Source organism: Mchenga conophoros, linkage group LG7 (assembly GCF_057382185.1).
Source record: "Mchenga conophoros isolate Kocher_MC1m ecotype Shallow Benthic linkage group LG7, M_conophoros_male_GT1.1, whole genome shotgun sequence".
In the NCBI taxonomy this organism is placed as follows: domain Eukaryota; kingdom Metazoa; phylum Chordata; class Actinopteri; order Cichliformes; family Cichlidae; genus Mchenga; species Mchenga conophoros.
Genome location: NC_140532.1, coordinates 25,261,985 through 25,281,078, shown reverse-complemented (window position 1 = coordinate 25,281,078; position 19,094 = coordinate 25,261,985). Strand labels below are relative to the sequence as shown.

The window sequence follows — 19,094 nt, the reverse complement described above, 5'->3', positions numbered from 1 at the left end:
CAGTTCTGACTACCTTCCCTCTCTTTGTTACCATCCGACTACACTTCTCCAGTCCGAACGACATTCCAGTGTCATTGCTGTATAGCCTGGTAGTGTGGATCAGTGAATCGATGTCTCGTTCACTCTTGGCATACAGCTTGATGTCATCCATGTACAGGAGGTGGCTGACAACTGCTCCGTTCCGTATATATATACATATATATATATATATATACAGTGCTATGTATATATACATATACATAGCACTGTTGCCTCTGACACCCTTCCCCCACTTATCACTTTCACTCACGACCAGGTTCGGATGCAAATGAGGAGACTCCACTCAGGCAAGTCTGCTGGACCAGAAGGGGCGAGTCCCCGCTTCCTCAAGGCCTGTGGCCCCAGCTTTGTGGAGTCTTTCATAAACTGTTCATGTTGAGTCCGAGTCTGCAGAGGGTTGCAGTGCTGTGGAAAACATCATGCCTCGTCCCTCTACCAAAGACGCCAGGTCCCCTGGATTACAGGCCTGTGGCACTGACCTCCCACATCATGAGACATGACATCATGCAGAGAAATACTGTATTAATTTTGGGCATGTTATTTTTGAGCAGGAACCTCAGAATTGACTCTTGGAGTTTAACAGGTTAACCTCTTGACTTTTTTTTTTCTTTTTGTCAAGTCTATATTTGCCCACCAGGTGTCTCACAGGGATCACTCTGGGACAACTTTCTATGTCCATGACAAAGAGATTTCTTTAACTCTTTGGTGAAATGTGTTATAATTTCCTGTTCTATGTTCTATACAATAAAGTTGAATGAGGGGACTCTTAGTGCTCATCCCAAGCCAGGGTAAAAGAAAAGGGTTGCACCAGCAAGAGGATCTGATGTAAGATGTTGGCCAAATCAAATATAGGGCTCGTAAAGAAGGACAATTTCATGGAATCAGACTGGTGTACCATAGTGTAGATAGGAAGTGAAATGGAGTTGGAGTAATCTTGAATATGAATGTTAATAGTGTTGGGGGAGTTGAAGACAAGGTTACAGAAGATCGACTGGCTTGGCAGAGAGATTGCACTGGAGAGGATGTGCAGCACCCGTGATTAAGAATAGAGATGGAAATGAATAAAGTGAAGTGCGTGTGTTGAGAAGATGGAAATAGTACTTTGAGGAGCAGATGAATAGAATAGAGAAAACAATGGATAACCGAGAGGAAGTGCAGGGAATCTTTAAGTCAGAAGAGAGAGCAGCTCAGAGGATGAAGTGGAAAAGCGGTTGGTCCATTCACATTCATCCAGGCTATGGATGTATGGACATGTCTGGGGGCAGAGAGCAGTGGAAGTTTTCAACAAAATTAAGGTTAGGGAGAGAGTGAGGGTGCCTGAGGAATGAAGAAGCATACTGCTGATTTGCAGAGCTGCAGAGGGTTCAAGCTGATCAAGCATTCATTACAGCTATGGGAAAGAACTGACAATCTCTGAGCAGGACTATGCCTCCTAGTGAAGAAAGAGCATTGCAAAAGATGAAAGAGAATCCAGCCGGAGTGGAGTGGGTGGAGTCAAGTGTCAGGGGTCATAGTATATCTGATGGACAGCTCAGGCTGAGTGATTTGGAGTCAGAGGCAAGACTGAGATGGTTTGGATATGTGCAGAGGTGGGACAATGGATATATTGAACCACAGAGGCGACAGAGAAGATTTCTGGTTGTACTGAAGGAGAACATGCTCAGTGTAACGGAACCACATGCTATAGGATAGTCTAAGGAGCTTGGAAAGAAAAGCGTCTGGACTTGTTTAAGTTGCTTGAGCTTCTCATCCGAGAAGCTTCTTCAGTTCTAAGGTCAACTGGTGGAGAGTCCCAGATATAAGCCTAGTGGGAGTAACCCCCCACAGAGGGACAAAAGGACCCCCTGATGATCCTCTAATCGCCTGAGCCAAGGTGTGAAAATGGGTGTGGGTCCCAATCAGCGAGGGTTTCGGGTGAGCTCATTGTGAAACCTGGCCCCACCTTATCATATGATTTCCTGAGGTTAGATGGCCCAGGATGTGAGTGGGCGTTAAGGCGTCTGGGAAGGGATCTCAAAACTGGATTATAGATGGCAGAGAGTTGGTGTCGTAAACCCCCGCCTCTGTTCAAAGATGGTCGCTCACAGTGGACATAGATGGCTTCTTTCACTCCTCTTTCAAACCATCTGTCCTCTCTGTCCAAAATGTGAACATTGGCATCCTCGAAAGAGTGACCTTTATCCTTAAGATGCAGATGGACTGCTGAGTCTTGTCCTGTGGAGGTGGCTCTTCTGTGTTGTGCCATGCGCTTGTGAAGTGGCTGTTTGGTCTCTCCAATGTAGAGGTCTGAGCATTCCTCGCTGCCCTGTACAGCATACACCACATTGTTAAGTTTGTGTTTTTGGGTTTTGTCTTTGGGATGAACCAGTTTCTGTCTGAGCGTGTTGCTGGGTCTGAAGTACACTGGAATGTCGTGTTTGGAGAAAACTCTCCTGAGTTTCTCTGATACACCGGCTACATAGGGGATGACAATGTTGTTGCGTCTGTCCTTCTTATCCTCCCTCGCTGGTGTCCTGATCTTCTTTTCTGTGAATCTTTGCTGACTTTACAAACGCCCAATTAGGATAACCGCATGTTTTAAGTGCTTCCTTTACATGTGTGTGTTCCTTCTTTTTCCCTTCAGGTTTAAAGGGAACATGTTCTGCCCGGTGGTGTAGGGTCCTAATTACTCCAAGTTTGTGTTCCAAAGGGTGATGGGACTAAAAGTGGAGGTACTGGTCCGTGTGTGTGGGCTTCTGGTAAACTTCGATGTTGAGTTTGCCGTTCTCTTCAATGTGCACAGCGCAGTCCAGGAAAGGCAGACAGTTGTCCTTTGTGTCTTCCCTGGTGAACTTGATGTTTTTATCCACAGCGTTAATGTGCGCAGTGAAGGATTCCACTTCTTGTGTTTTGATTTTGACCCAGGTGTCGTCTACATATCTGTACCAGTGGCTGGGTACTGTTCCTTTAAAAGAGCAAAGAGCCTTTCTCTCCACTTCTTCCATGTAAAGGTTGGCTACAATATGTCTGTGAAGGTTCTCAGTCATCCAGGTCATCGTAGTCAAAGGATGGCTACAATAGGTGACACGGGGGAGCCCATGGCACAGACACGTTTTTGTCTGTAGAAGCCTTCATTGTATTTGAAGTATGTTGTGGTAAGGCAGAGGTCTAACAGTGTGCGAATCTGATCGTGTGTGAAGTTGGTCCTGCCCTCCAAGGAGCTGTCTTCTTGTAGTCGTTTTCTGACAGTCTCCACTGCCTCCGTGGTGGGTATGCAAGTGAAGAGAGAGACTACGTCAAAGGACACCATGGTTTCATCTGGATCCAGGGTAAGTTTCTGGACCTTGTCGTTGAAGCCGTGGAGTTCTTGATGTGATGTGGGGTGTTCACCACAAGAGGTGCCAGGATGGTAGAAAGGTGTTTTGAAATGTTGTAAGTTGCTTCCCTGAGCAAAGACCACAACATCACTATATTACCAGCTGATAAGGGAAGGTGCACTGTGGTCCGATGACCTGGATGACTGAGAACCTTCACAGACATGCTATAGGATAGAGTGAAATATGGCAAGATGAAAATATGAGCTTTATTTTTACACTGAACATGTTTTATTTGTTTGTTTTGTTTGTCAAATTTCCCCCATTTTTATTTTTTGCAATTGTAATGTTATCCTTGAAATATTACATTTTTGTAACCTTATTTACATGTTTGTATTTTTTCTAAAATATTGTAAAGAATCGTCTTTTTGCAAAAAACAAAACAACAAAACAAAACATACATATTTCAGTAGCATTACCTTTTTTTTAATCCCACTTTTTCTTTGTTAAATTTTTGACACATAGATGAAGAATGATGACAACATTTCAGTGCTGTGCTGTCACATACTGTCTAACGACATATCTTAGGAAATGTGTGTGAAGTAAAGCCTGAGACTGGAAGGCTCTATAATCCAGTGAATTCATTGTGAAAATTTTTGAAAAGACTTTTGATAACTGCTACAGCTCTTCTTTTGTCTGACGTAATCCATCCATCCATCCATCTTCATCCGCTTTGTCCGGGGCCGGGTCGCGGGGGCAGCAGCCTAAGCAAAGAGGCCCAGACCTCCCAGCCACCTCCTCCAGCTTATCCAGGGGAATACCAAGGCGTTCCCAGGCCAGCCGAGAGATATAATCTCTCCAGCGTGTCCTGGGTCTGCCCCGGGGCCTCCTCCCGGTGGGACATGCCTGGAACACCTCACCCAGGAGGCGCCCAGGGGGGATCCTTGTCAGATGCCCGAACCACCTCAGCTGGCTCCTTTCGATGTGGAGCAGCAGCTGCTCTACTCTGAGCCCCTCCCGGATGGCCGAACTTCTCACCCTGTCTGACGTAATGCTTTACCAAAGTTATCCAGCTCTCAATGTCTATTTTTTGAAACTTTTAATAACTGTTTTTGTAACTTTTTCAATCTAAAACCACACTAAAATAAAATTCAACATTAAACACCTCCCTCAAAACTTTCTCTCTACAACACAAAATACTAAACATTTCAGTGACAGATCCTTAACAAAAAACTAACATGAACCATCACTACCGGCTCCCATCAGCTGGTCTGCTGAAAAACTGTAACATCCCACATTTAAAACTACATTAACAGAATATGTACACAATCAGAACTGATTACTCATTGTTCCCTGCACAAACAACATTCTCCTAAGTAACAAGAAGTTCATTTCTATTAAAAAAGGAAACAGTCTGTGTGAGTCGCTGTCACAGAACAAAAGCACATCTGGAAACATTTCTGCAGATGAACTCTTGGTTGGAACAATTTGGTGAGTCTCTTTTTAATTTTTTCCCGTCCATGGCTCCCAGAAGAACCAGAATTCTGACCATAAAAAACACAGTACGAACATACTTTAGTAACAGGAGGTGTTCAGGTAGGAGGGAGGGGCTTCAGAGTGAGGTTTCCAGACTGTGCAAGGGGCTTCCTGGACAGGGTGGTAGTCCTGCTGAGTTGGGAGGGACCAGTGCAGACCTGGAGATGTCCTTATGTAACGGGATGACACGGTCCAAGGCGTTGTTGTTCTCGTTGGGGGTGAAGGGGAGAGGCGGCTGGCTGGACAATCCAGTAAGTGGCGGTGGGATGAAAATAGAGTTTCGTTTGGTAGGGGGATCATCTTCACTCTCATTTTCATCGATGAGGGGGATCTGAGGTTCTGAGTCTTCAATACGGAACTCGGGATGATTCATGAAGTTGTGAATGGAACTGCGAGATTCAGGTGTCTCCAGACCTTCATAGGGAGACACACTGTCCCTGAAGGCCTTCACCACACGGATCTGGGAGATCAGAGACAGTGAGTCAACTCAGGTAGATCATTTACAGCAGCAGTCCCCAACCTGTTTTGTGCCACGGACCGGTTTATGCCTGACAATATTTTCATGGACCGGCCTTTAAGGTGTCGCGGATAAATACAACAAATTAAAACTAGTACCGGTACCGAAAAAAATAAGATTTATTCATAACACACGTGAAAAGACCCAGGAAAACTGAGTTAACGATAAAAACGATAACAAAATAACCAATAAAACCCCTGAAAACCATACATTTCACACCCAATCCTCAACTCTCGCGGCCCGGTACCAAACGACTCACGTACCAGTTCCGGTCCGTGGCCCGGGGTTTGGGGACCGCTGATTTACAGGACATTCAACCACATAGATTCTGACTGTTGATCAAAATAAGCCCAAACATAAGGTCCTACATCATTCAATCACTTTATTTCCTGTCTGACAGATTTACTCTGTAGTTTAAACTTCACAAATTGATGACATCACGATTTCTGATGGTAACAGTGGTTCAACAACCAGTTGAAATTTAAATCTCCTCAGGAATTTTTAACCAGATAATTATACAAAAGATATCTGGCAAAACACATGAGACACAAATGTATCTTTAAGCCTGAAATCGTACCTGTGTCTGGATGCGGCTCAGGCCGCGGCACCACAGGATGTGGCCTTTGCTTAGCTCGAGGTCTCCGTGGTCAACCACATCATTACCCTCATCGGACCCATCAGGGATCTCTTCCTGCAGTGTGGCATGACCTGCTGTCTTCAGAAACGTCAGCCACTTTGTCGGGACACTTGACACCAACTGACAAAATTAAAAAAAATATTGCACCTGTCAAAGATAGCAGCAGCGCATCCTGGACACCTCAATATGAAGATTTAATGCAACCATTGTCTCATGATGATTATCTGCAAAGAGGTCATTATTTCTTCATTCATCCATCCATCCATTCTCTTATTTATTTTGTTTATTCAAGTATTGTGGTATTGAGCATCCTACTCTTGTGGTCTATTATTGATGCATTTACTAGTCTGTTTTTTTTATTTCTGTTAACATAATGTAGGCTCAGGTAAAATTATGCCCATCACACTGAGGCGGGCAATGTTTACCAGTGAGTGTGAGTCTTTTTGAATGTGAGTTGTTCTTTTAACTTTATTTATTTTTAACACCACTCCCATTGTAAAAGACAAAGAGTTCCTAATGACTTGCCTGATTGATTCACCGTACTTTAGTTTCAGTTGATAGTTCTTCGACACATTATGCAGATGTCATAGGCATGAAGTCATAGTGGTTATTTCTTTAAGGTCTGTTGGAAGCTTTAGTTACTGTTGGAATGTTTAAACCATTTCTAAACCATCTCGCAAGTCAGATTGTTTGAGCAGAGGAGGGATAGTGGATATACTGGACAAAGGAAACTGAATGGCTGTAGCTCAGGCGGTACAGCAGGTCATCTACTGATTGGAAGGTTGGTGGTTTGATTCCTGGCTTCCCCTAGACTGCATGCCAAATATCCTTGGGCAAGATACTAACCCCAGATTGCTCTCCGATGCATCCATCGGAGTATGAATGTTAGTTAGAAAATGTGCTGGTGCGAATGGGTGTGAATGGGTGAATGCACAAGTTGTGTAAAGTGCTTTGAATGCTCAGAAGAGTAGAAAAGCGCTATATAAGAACCAGTCCATTTACCATTTACCATGAATATGGAGCTATTAGCTAACAACACTGAGAAGATTCATGGATGTAGTGAAAGAGGACATCCACTGGGTTGATGTATCAGAAAAGGATACTAGGAATAAAATGAGAGGCATAAAGCGATCTGCTGTGGCTGGTCTTCTTTGGGACCAGCCAAAAGAAGAAGAAGGAATTGATTCGCAGCACTTGGCTCCTACTTGTCAATTTCTATGAAAGCAATAAGGGTAAACTTCATACAGTGCTTCTGTGTTTTGGCTTAGTTTAATCATGATATAGTGTAATATGTCATGTATCGCTGTTCTTCGTCAAGTTTGTATTTAAATAATTTTTTAAACCAACTGAGGACCAGATTACAGATTATGCAGATACACGGAGAAAATTGGAAAAAAAACCCAAAAACAACACAGCTTTATTCCCAGCAATACAAAAACTAAACTGGGAGAAAGGAGAGACACACAACCATGAGGGAGATCGCAACACAGGACTGAGCGAGATGCTGAGATAAATACATAGAAGGATAACGGGGGAAGTGAGGACCCGCAAGGAACACAGCTGCTACAAATGAACATGACGCCACAGGGGAAGCAAAATAAAATACGCTGAACATGGGAACACGAGACCTTCACAATAAAACAGGAAACTGGGGAACATGACACAGGAGTGGAGGATGGATAAAAATTATGGAATAAAACACAAGGAGGGGAAACAAGGCACAAGAACGCATACAAACACATAAACACAAATGCACAGAGGGAGACACAGAGGGCAACGACACAAGGGAAAAATATTAAATAATCAAGGAACTAAACTGGGACTAGGGATGGGTACCGGTGTCCGGTGCCATGATGGCACCGGTTCTGACATAAACGGTAGTAACCAGACCGAAAAGCAGCGCACATTTCGGTGCTTTATTTCGGTGCTTTTTTTTCCTGAGCTGTGATACACTTTAGATTCTAGCCAATCATTTTACGTTTCCGAGGATAGTAGGCGGGGCCAGGTACGTACGTTCTGTTAGAGCAGAGCTACAGATTAAAAATGCCCAAGGCGAAGCGGTCAAAAGTCTGGCTGTACTTCACAGCAAAATATGCAAACTCAGCAGCCTGCAACAAGTGCTTTAAGCTGATACTGTGATACTGTCAAAGGAGGCAACACCTCGAATCCGATTAAACAGCTGGCGACGCATAGCGTTTTTTTTAAAAGCCGAGAAATGCGCCGTATTTGATAGCTTGCTGCGAGACCTCACACCGTGCACGTCGGGTGGGTTGCCAGTTATCGGACCCGGAGCAACATCCCCCAAAAACCCGAAGAATAGAGTCCTGGCCCCTAGCCCTGCCAGTGTAGCAGAAATGATGAGGATGATGATGCAGCAGCAGCCGTTCTTCTCTGTGTGAGTAGCTTCATGTTGTTCGTGTGTAATTTACGTTGAGCAGGCTAACCACGTTATTAAATTAATGCATGTAAGGTGAACTAGCAAACACCGTCGTAGTTACATGCGGCTGTCTTCTTGTTTGATGGCAGATACTCCCTTCACCCCGGCCAAAAAGGCAAAAATGACCAAAGAAAAAGTGGGAAACAGCTAAACATGAGAGGTTTTTGGACAAAGTTTGTGTTTTTTCCATTGTTTAAGCACTGCTTCCAGCCAAGAGTGATGCCATATATGCCCCATAGCTGCAGAAAAGGCTAACATTGTTATCTTTTTACAAAAAAAACAGCTGAACATGAGAGGTTTTTGGACAAAGTTTGTGTTCTCCATTCTTTAAGCACCGGTTCGAGCACCGTTTAAGCACCGGCACCGTTTCAAAAGTACCGATTTGGCACCGGTATCGGATAAAACCTAAACGATCCCCATCCCTAACTGGGACCATAAAAAACTCAAAACAGGATAACCAAGCACTATGGAAATAAACTTAAGACTAGCAACGAGAACTTACAGTATACATAGATCATAATACAAAATAACAAAAACACAGGAAAACTCAAAACGCTGGGTCAAATGACCCAGGACCATGACAATGTCCTGATACAAAAAACCTTAGAAATAAAAAAGTGTACTTTCTTTTTAAATAATCGTAACAGCAATCAATTTAAAAAATTTTCATTTTAGCAAAAACAGTTTCTTACCTGTCCCCACAGCAGACTGCCGAGGCCCAAGAAGATGCACCAAAGCCATTGCTCAAGGGTTAGGTCCACACAGCTAAAAGGTTTACCTCCAAACTGTACAATTATGAACTACAAGAGGACAGAGCAACAACATTATATGAAAATTCTTTTAATTCCATCGAGCCTGAACAGGCTGACGACTTCTTTTTTCCAGGGTTACCTGTGAGACGAAGGTTCCGAAGATGATGGAGCAGAAGATGGGGTTTCTGAAGACACCCTCAAAAACGTTTCTCTCTCCATGGATCTTGCGGGCATTAAACTCATTGAAGATCTGCATGAGGACAAAAGTATTGAACACGATGGTATAGTGCTCAGAGGGCGGGGCGTGAAGCGGGGCATTCCTGCCACTGTCGATGTCAAACAGCGTCTCACCTGTAAGGAGGATCAAAGGTCACTGAACATGAAGTCTGTATATTTTTCAAAAATGTTAATTTAAAAAAAAAAAAAGTAAATACTAAGACATTTTCAAGCAATACTTTAGTGACATTTGCCACACAAAACCTATTAAAATCCCTTTAAGAATCAGCTTTCGTAAAGTTTGTTTACAAGGACAACAAACTACAAAAAGACACAAGATTATTACATATATGGACGTAATGTAAAATACAGTACAAAGATGTGTGACTGAAGGGAGTGCTGTGATAAACACTCAGCATCAACATTCATCTTGGCTGATCTGATCACACGTGGAGAGCCCTAAGTGTGTCAGTTCACACCTGGCATTGGAAGGTATCTTCACATTTGGAACTGAAGCTGACATTCATGTTCTGTATGCAAATAAACATGCATTATTAATGCATTACTTCCATTAGCAAAAGCTGTCCTGTTATATCCTTCCGCACCTACCAACCCACCAACTACAGTCGGGTTATGGAACTAATAATCCAGTTATTATTACCAGACCCGCAACCTGACCCAAAATTAAACCAAGTCATTCATCTTACTGCACTTTATTATTGCTTGTGCAGTAATAAAGTGCCCAGATCACCTTTATACATTGTTAAAAGAATATGGTCATATGTACCCAAACAATCTGGATCAAACTGCTTCCTCAGGATAACTTGGGTGTATTTACACCTGTATCTGTATCTTTCCCATTTTGATTGGTCCTGATTTGACTTACGCTGTGTCACCACTATTGCTGCAGTCACCTTAAGTTATAAATTAATGTGCATGTCATTAAGTGAAATAAGTATTTCATACCCTACAAACCAGCCAGAATTATGGACGGGGCCATGTACTATAAAATCTCCTAATATGGCGACCCTAACAAAGAAGGGTAAAACTGGTCTTGTGTGATGTGTTCACTGACCAGCAAAGAGTAGGGTGAAGATTATGGTCAGCTGGTAGACGCCATGTCCCAGAATGTTCTTCATCATGGTGCGGGAGATGAGCGGCTTCTTGCGGCCGTATGGGTTCCTGAGCAGCAGTGCCTCAGTCGGTGGCTCCGTGGCAAGGGCCAGCGAAGCAAATGTGTCCATGATGAGGTTCACCCATAACATCTGCACAGCTTTCAGAGGAGAGTCCTGGAAACATTTTTTGTATGGTATTTAGAAGAGGAAAATCATCCGTTAAATCCAAAAAGCATAAACAGACAGAAAAGGCACCTATGAATAAACATTTACAAACAGAATTTCAAATTATGGTTTTGATTATATACACAAAGCATTAATTAAAAATATTAGGATGGGAATTGGTATTGAGAATTTAGTTTGTTAATTCTCAGGAATTTTCTTTCCAAGCTCCTTAGACAATTCTCGGGAAGGATATTGATTGTGATGTTCTTCATGTAAGCATTCAACATTCAAGAGGTTCCAATGCCTTTAGTAGTTTAGAACTCACGTTGTAAACCCATAACCATCTCTGCAATAACTTAAGCTTTAAACGTTGCTAAACTCTGATAGGTGCATGGAAGTAATATCATGTCTACTAATTTCTACTCATCCAACCAAAATAAAATGTTCACCCAGTTTGCCTGAATCATTTTCAAGTGATCTCGTCTGGTTGTTGAAGTCAAAATAAAGTCAACTCAAGTACTTCTGTACTTATTTCTATAGGACATTTAAAACAAGCTTACCTGACCAAAATTATACACAATGGTCACTAAGTCACGAATAAATATGCACTAAAATACACAAAACCATAAACCTCAATTGTAAAAACCATACCTCAAAATCTTCTCATTCTGAATTTATGATGTAAAATGCGATATATGCTATATTTTATATGTTATATTTTATATGTGGCTGCACATATGTGGCAGACACAGTCCAAACCACCAGTATGTCAGGGGTCTGCCCCAAGGTCATCATCCTTCTTTTATTGTGGATTAGTAGTAGCTGTACTCTGAGTCCCTCACAAATGACTGAACACTTCACTACATCTCTAAGGGAGATCCCAGACACCCTTCAGGGAAAGCTAATTTCCCACTTAAATCTATGATCTCATTCTTTTTGACACTGTCCATAGTTTGTGTCCATGGGGCAGGGTAAGAATGTTATTGCACTCTGCAGTCACATGCTTCACCAAAAAAGGCAATAGGCATCTACAACATTGCAGATGCTACACCTGTTTTTCAGTCCACTTCCCACTCTTTTATTTCTTCGCCTGTAAACAAGAGCCCAAGATACTTGAACTCCTCTGGGGAGGCTGTAGCTCAGGAGACAGAGTGGGTCCAATCCCTGGTGGTCCAATCCCTGTCTGCTTCAGTCTGCATGCCAAAGAAACTAACCCCAAGTTGCTGTGTGAATGTTAGATAGAAAGAGCTTACAAAGAAAGTACTTGTGTGAATGGGTGAATAAGGCAAGTTGTATAAAGTGCTTTGAGTGCTCAAATAGAGTAGAACTAGCACTATATAAGAGGTGCAGTGCATTTACCCAGAGGAGGCTCTCCAGCTGAGAACCATTGGTCTCAGAATTTGATGTGCTAATTGTCACCCCAGTCACTTTATACTCACTGCAAGGTATTGACCCAGGTAGTGTTCAGTAAGAGTAATAGAATTGTACCATCTGCAAAATGGAACTGGCCATGTCTGATACTTGGCTGCACTTAGAAATTCTTTCCATAAAGGTTACAAAGAGTACAAGTGACAAAGGGCTCTTTCTTATGCTTACATCTCCTATATAATATATCCAGTTATACAGGACGTATGGGATACTTCTGGCTCTGGATACTCTTGTTAATCTATTCACACAAGCACCTTTTCTATGTCTGAGTGCTTTCTAATGTTCATATACATTCACATTTTAATGAACATATCAGAAAAAACAGTGTTAAGTATCTTGCCCAAGGATACTTTGGTATGCCAACTGCAACAGCCAGGTATCAATCCACCAATCTTCCAATTAGTAAATAACCTGCTCTACCTCCTGAGCCCCACCCATCCCTTACCCCAGATGAGAGCTATGGCTTATGATCGCAATTCCTGGTGCAAGGTGCACTTAAAAGCACCCACATAGTTAGACATGATATTAGCTAGGCACAGAAGTCCAATAACAGCACCACTTGGGTTCAGATCCAGCAGGCCATTCCTCCCTGTCACACCCTTACAGGAGTCACAGTCATTACCCAAATAAGCAAGGTCCACCCGCAGGACAATGGAGTCCCCAGTAGGGGCACCTTCCAGGACCCCACCCAGGGATTCAAAAATACTCTGAGCTCTCATTAACTATATTGGCAGAAATGATTTAACAACCATTTAACAACCCAATGGTACACAACCACTTTCTTTCTATCTCACACACAGCAACTTGTCCCAGTTTAGTGACTGCCCACTAAACTGGGATATACAAATATACATAGTCTCCACCTCCAGTCCAGAGCTGAATAAAGTACAAAGCTTCTCCAAGCGACTGGTTCCAGAACTCGAGTGCTGAGCATACATTGAGGTAAACACAATTATATTTAGCTAGTATCTCTCACTCTCAAGCTCTGGGTCATTCTTCATCAAAGAAATGATATTTCATGCACCAAGAACTGTCCCACTTCTTGCAGTGGGGTTCACCCTCTATATTTATGCAGACCCAGTTGGGTTTTAGCCATTTTACTCCAAAGTATTTACAGAAATTCCAAGAAAATTGCATTTTAAAATTTAGCTAAATAAATGTACAGTACATATGGTTAAAGTCAGTCACAGATAGACAGTGGAGGTTTTCAGGTGGCTCTGACCTGGGTGATGCAGGCTCCGGTAAAGGCCACAGTGACAGCAACCACATTGACGGTGAGCTGGAACTGCAAGAATTTAGATATGCTGTCGTAGACATTCCTGCCCCACATAACAGCCTTAACAATGCTGCTGAAATTATCGTCTGTCAGGATGATGTCAGACGCCTCCTTAGCCACATCCGTCCCTGCGATGCCCTGCAGATCATAGCATGTATGCTAGTTTACGAACCTATCGTTATTATCAGTGCAAATAATATTCAATATTTAATAGCATTTAATATTAAACACCATTGCAAAAATGCTATAACAACATGTAACTAAATGTTAAAATACATTGACTTTTGATGACTGCTGAAGTTACCATAGCAAAGCCAACATCTGCTTTTTTTAGGGCAGGACCATCATTTGTTCCATCTCCAGTTACTGCAACAACCTGCCTCTGCTCAAAGACTGTGCTGTCAATAATTCCTGAAAAGACAAGTGATATGTGTTATAATCAGAGATGGGCAGTAACGCATTACTTGTAACGCGTTACTGTAATCGAATTACTTTTATCAAGTAACGAGTAAAGTAAGGGATTACTATTGCAAAAACGGTAATTAGATTACCGTTACTTTCCCGTAGGAACGCTGCGTTACTGCGTTACTAAAACCGTGATTTTTTTTGCGAGAATGTCTCATGACAGTGACGTAAGCAAGTGCGACTTCGTGGCAACAGCTGTGTGCCGATCAACAGTGGATCATATATCGAGTGCGGGAGAGAGTATGAGCGTGCAGTGTTTAAAGCGTGGAAGCACTGACCTTACTTTAAGTTTGATTCCATAAAAAGTGACAAAAACATTAGCGTCTGCTGTGCGTGAGAAGAAAACTTCTTTTTACAGCGAAAAAACCCCCTAAACTTCCGAGCAAGCACAGAGTGTGCTACGACGTAATGGGAAATTCACAGAGAAACTCGCGGATTCTTCCACTGACCGCTGCGGCACACCTGCACCAGGGTAAACCTCCCTACGCCACTCCTGCTTTACAGGTGAAAATAGAGCAACAGGACCGCTAGTCTGTGACTTTATTTATTTTCTGCTGTGTTTTACTTGCATCTATTTGAAAGAGTGAGTGTAAACACACACCAAAATATATTTTATGTGCTGGAATGTGCAGAAAATAGGTTTAAATATTAAACAAATTTCTTCCAGTCAGAGAATGTTGCATATAATAAAATTTTTGCTTGATGCATAAAGTTAAAAGATTACAACTAATAAAACAAGTTTTAAAAAGGGACCTTTCCATTTGATTACATTTTGTATGATCGATTCAACCCGTTCTCACTCCCAAAGCGTAACATTTTACGCTAGGTGACAAATCGTCAACATATTACGTTTTCGGCTACCCACCACGTTCCTAAATGACGACCTCGGAAAAAAGAGGAAATATGAGAACCGTCTGGACTCCATCTACACATGTTCGCTCTTTTTCTTCAAATCGCTTAGAAACACGCTATTTAACATCATTATAGTCCTGGTTAAGATCAGGAATAAGGTTATGGTTAGGGCTAGGGATAAGGTTAGGTTTAGGGCTGGAATACAGGGCTGGAACGTCTATTACCGCGGGAGCGTCATTGCACTGGATTCCAGGCATAACCCGCCGCGTACCATAAGAACGCCGAAGGTCTCCTTTCGCGTTCCTCAGGAACGCCGCGGGACGTGACAAAACGTCAACATGTTACGCCTCGGGAGTGAGAACGGGCTCGATTATGTAGAAAAAGTAGAATTGGGCTGAAAGATCTATCGCTTTATTACCTATTCAGGTTGTAAATCGTGTTTTTATAAAGTAACTAAGTAATTAATTACTTTTGAAAATAAGTAATCAGTAATTAGTTACTGATTACTTTTTTCAAGTAACTTGACCAACACTGGTTATAATGACTACACATTTTTGAGCATTAATAAGGTATGAGTAAATACTTTATTCATTATTTGTAAAGCATTACTCCTGATAGAATCCATTTTCAAAATTACGTTTTTAGAATGCTTAATCAATATTTCTTTGGATCTGGATGTAACTGATAAATGAAATGTTAAAAATGGGTGTTTGCTTTTCTTTTCTTTTGACTTTTAGAGGCATGGTTACAAAACGAAATGCTTTACAAATAATGAATTCAATAATTACTAATACCTTACTAATGTTTAACAGTGCCAAAGGATCAACTTTAACATAAGCTGCCTTTCAATTTCTTTCCACATTTTCTTATATTTACTTTGTAAGGTTTAATTTCTATTGCTTTTAATATTCATATTTATGTAACTCAAAATGAACCTTCTTGTGTACAAATTTTCCTGTAAACATAAATTGTCCTTCTCTCAATGGTTCAATCTACCCCTTGTCACTAACTGTCTCCTGCCCCACCCCCCCTCTTTGATCCAGATGTGTCTAACCTTTGACCAAAGTGTGTTTGTCCGTTGGAGATGATCGAGCGAGGACTCGGAGCTTGGGCCAAATCTTATCAAGACGTTCCTGCTCAATCTGCAAAACAAAAAGAGAGAGAAGACCAAAAAAAAATCTATGTTTTAACGGCAGAATATTGATTTAAATCACTGTTTGTCCGACTAATTGTGCTGACCTTCCAACCAGATGCAGCATATGCTTCCTCACAATTTTCAAGGGGATGAGCAGATCATTGAGAGGGCCTCTACCATACCATAGAATAACTGTTGTTGTTCAGATAACTATCATTAACTGAGGCTATGTTGATCAAATCAAATTGAATTAAAGTTACAGAGGTAGGAAGTAAAAAAGTACAAATACTTTGTTACTGTAATTAAATAGAATTTTCATATATCTGTACTTCACATGAGTAGTTATTTTTTGTTGCATAAAAAGAGACGAACGAGGCAAAACTTTGTGCCATGGTCAGGGGTTAAAGTGGGCCAGTGTTTTTTTGTTTTTGGCACAACACCAGAACAACTGCAGTTGTCCTGCTACCCCTTCAAAAGAGTAGCAAGCATAAATAAATGCAGCTTCTATCAACTGTTTGTCTGTGCATTTTGTCACACAGTGCTTCTGCTGCCTTAAGGTCCAGCTGATTGTATTTCACAGGGAGAGAATGAGAGCTAACTTCACTCAGAGATGGAGAAAGAAAAGAAAGACAGGACAGAAGTGGAAGATCATAAGGTAAGGACTGCTCAGTGGCATAAAATGGAGATTTAAGATAAGATAAGATAACCTTTATTAGTCTCACACGTGGGAAATTTGTTAAATTTAAAGCTTACATATAAGTCCTCATGTTTTTAACATGTGACATCATGTTTTTCTCATACTGTGAAATGTGCAGCAAAACAAACTAATGCAGACAAACTGTGTTATTAAAGGCTTTATGAAAATACTCTGCTGTACCTTTGATTTAAAGTGAAGGACAGTGAAGAAAAGTGTGTGTGACTGGTGCTTAGTGGCAGCACTGGTTGGCTCACGAAGCATAAAAATGGAGAACAAACCAATAGACTAGTCCTTATCACATTTGTAACAGTGAGCCAGGCCATAATGGTAAGTAAATGCATAAATGCACATCTCACACAGCATTCTAATGTTTGTGTTTTTATTGTGTCACTTTTCTTATTTTCACAGTCATCTACTGATCAGTCAAATCCTCTTTCTTTATGTTTGTCTGACCTCTCCCATTTCATTGTGAATGCGTCGGTTGAACTCTTTGCCCTCCAAACACAGGAAATCATCTCCAGGATGCAAAATGCCACATTTAATGGCAATTGCACGGGCAGTATTGATATTGTCTCCAGTCACCATGCGAACAGTGATTCCAGCCCGCTGGCACTTTCTGATGGCTTCTGGAACCTATGGAGCAAAAGAAAAGAAAAAACATGCATCTAGTACGTGAGCTTGATTGGAACACTGAAAAAATAAAAGGTTCGAACAAAGAAAAATACTGACTGACTCACAGCTAGTTTTTGCAATAATCATAGTTTTACAAACAATGAAATGTTGCTGACAAAATACCGGTCCCATGGTGTCTACAGAGTTTCTGAATTATTGTAGCCAATGATCCAGTCTTTCAGACATCTGTACTTTAGCTCAGAGGTGTCAAACAATAGGACAGAATCTACCCAGCAAAGGCCCCAAACCAGACCACTGGATGGCTTTGGAAATTTTGAGGGAGGGCAGATTTGGGACTTTTAACCATATTTTCATTGGTTTTACAGTGTTTTGTTCTGATAAGGACATCCACAACAGCTATTCATATTACACCAAAGTAATTAACTAATAGATAAACAACATCATTTATAACACAGAGAAGTCCCTTTCTACTTTAGAAATTTCTATTTTTTACAGTGGATCCTCGGGGGGGAAAGAGACATTGTATAGAAAGTGTAATTTTACATATTTATTTGTGCTGACAGATTTCCTGCATTTACTACAAAAGAATTTCTCTATCATGTAGAAAAACTGAGTTGTTCTGTTGAAATTCCACATTAAATGGGATTAATTGTGTAGTTAAATATGTTTACACTGACAGAAAGAGGAGTTTCTCTGGTTTGGCCCATTTAAGATCAAAGCTGGCCCACGATGTAAAATTACTTTGGCATCCTTGTCTTATTAAACATGCCACAATAATGTTAAAATAGACAGATCTTTGCTAATAGCCAATATTCTAAAGACTGGTTTGCCTGCTGTCTCTGTGTTGGCATACCTCAGGTCGTACTGGGTCCTCAATGCCAACTACAGCGATGCATGTGAGACCTGTTAGTATGTGGGCCTCATTGTCCCAGTCAGGCTCTCCATCAGACACAGGAAAATCTCTGTAGGCGAGGCAGATGGTCCTCAGTCCCTCAGACGCCATTGGCTCAACCACCTTTTTAACCAGATCATCTCGGTCGCGATGTTTGAAGACTTTGACATCACCACTGGCCGTCAAGATCTTACAACATCTGTAAACACAGAGATAGTCATGTGATCATCATCTTACTGTGTACGGCTGTGTGAGTACAAGCAGTAAACTTACTTCTTAAGCAGGATCTCAGAGGCACCCTTGCTGAACATTCGGTAGCTGCCATCATGGTTCTTTAGCACAGTGCTCATGGATTTTCTCACAGAGTTGAAGGTATAGACCTTAAAAAGTTTCTCCTCGGGGGTTTCGTTGCGAATGGCCTGATAGTCTCGGCGCAGGTCGAGGGTGAATCCCAGTAAGGCACATTCAGTCTTGTTTCCCACCTGGCGAGGGAGTCCACCATCCCTCTCTGGAGGCTGTGAGAAGAAACATCGGGAAGTTAAGTCTTTAATGAGAAGTCTGATGTACACAATATGACAACAGCACACATAATGAAATGATACAGCAACAATCAAAAGCTTCAATACACAACTTTCAACAACAAGGTTTTAAAGTTAATTTAAAAATAAAAGTCAGTTCATGTATAGCCTTTTTATCTTGTATATGTGCTTATGTATGACTTGTGTCTGATTTCCCGCCATGTTGTGTTCTTTGCTGTAATTTACAGCAGTAATGGCTTTCAGATGCTGTTCATCTGCTGTAGGTGTTTTAGGGTTGACACTTTTTCTTTTGTCCTCCACTTATCCAGTTTCCTGAAAATTTTTAAGGACACACTGTGCTGAAACTAGTACTTTTGGTTAAAAATGACTAGTTCATGCCTGCCAAACTGTAAATTCAAGAGTTGTCTTGTGGCATGCTAGTCTTTAATACAGTGTCTGGTATGAGAAAACACATTTAGTTGTATTTATCT

General features: G+C 41.5%; 1 protein-coding gene across 1 annotated transcript in view; it reads right to left on the bottom strand.

Moving 5' to 3' along the window:
* Window positions 1-3,600: 3,600 nt before the first annotated feature.
* Window positions 3,601-19,094, bottom strand: part of LOC146570191 (plasma membrane calcium-transporting ATPase 1-like) — a 28,736-nt gene continuing 13,242 nt past the window's right edge. The window contains exons 11-21 of the mRNA XM_085283078.1: window positions 18,359-18,600; window positions 18,047-18,284; window positions 17,014-17,193; window positions 15,783-15,870; window positions 13,716-13,822; window positions 13,358-13,549; window positions 10,503-10,716; window positions 9,351-9,562; window positions 9,152-9,259; window positions 5,963-6,142; window positions 3,601-5,328 (exon numbers count right to left, since the gene is read on the bottom strand). Coding sequence (XP_085139204.1) covers window positions 4,945-5,328; window positions 5,963-6,142; window positions 9,152-9,259; window positions 9,351-9,562; window positions 10,503-10,716; window positions 13,358-13,549; window positions 13,716-13,822; window positions 15,783-15,870; window positions 17,014-17,193; window positions 18,047-18,284; window positions 18,359-18,600 — 2,145 coding nt within the window. The 3' untranslated portion in view covers window positions 3,601-4,944. The remainder of the gene's footprint in view (window positions 5,329-5,962; window positions 6,143-9,151; window positions 9,260-9,350; window positions 9,563-10,502; window positions 10,717-13,357; window positions 13,550-13,715; window positions 13,823-15,782; window positions 15,871-17,013; window positions 17,194-18,046; window positions 18,285-18,358; window positions 18,601-19,094) is intronic.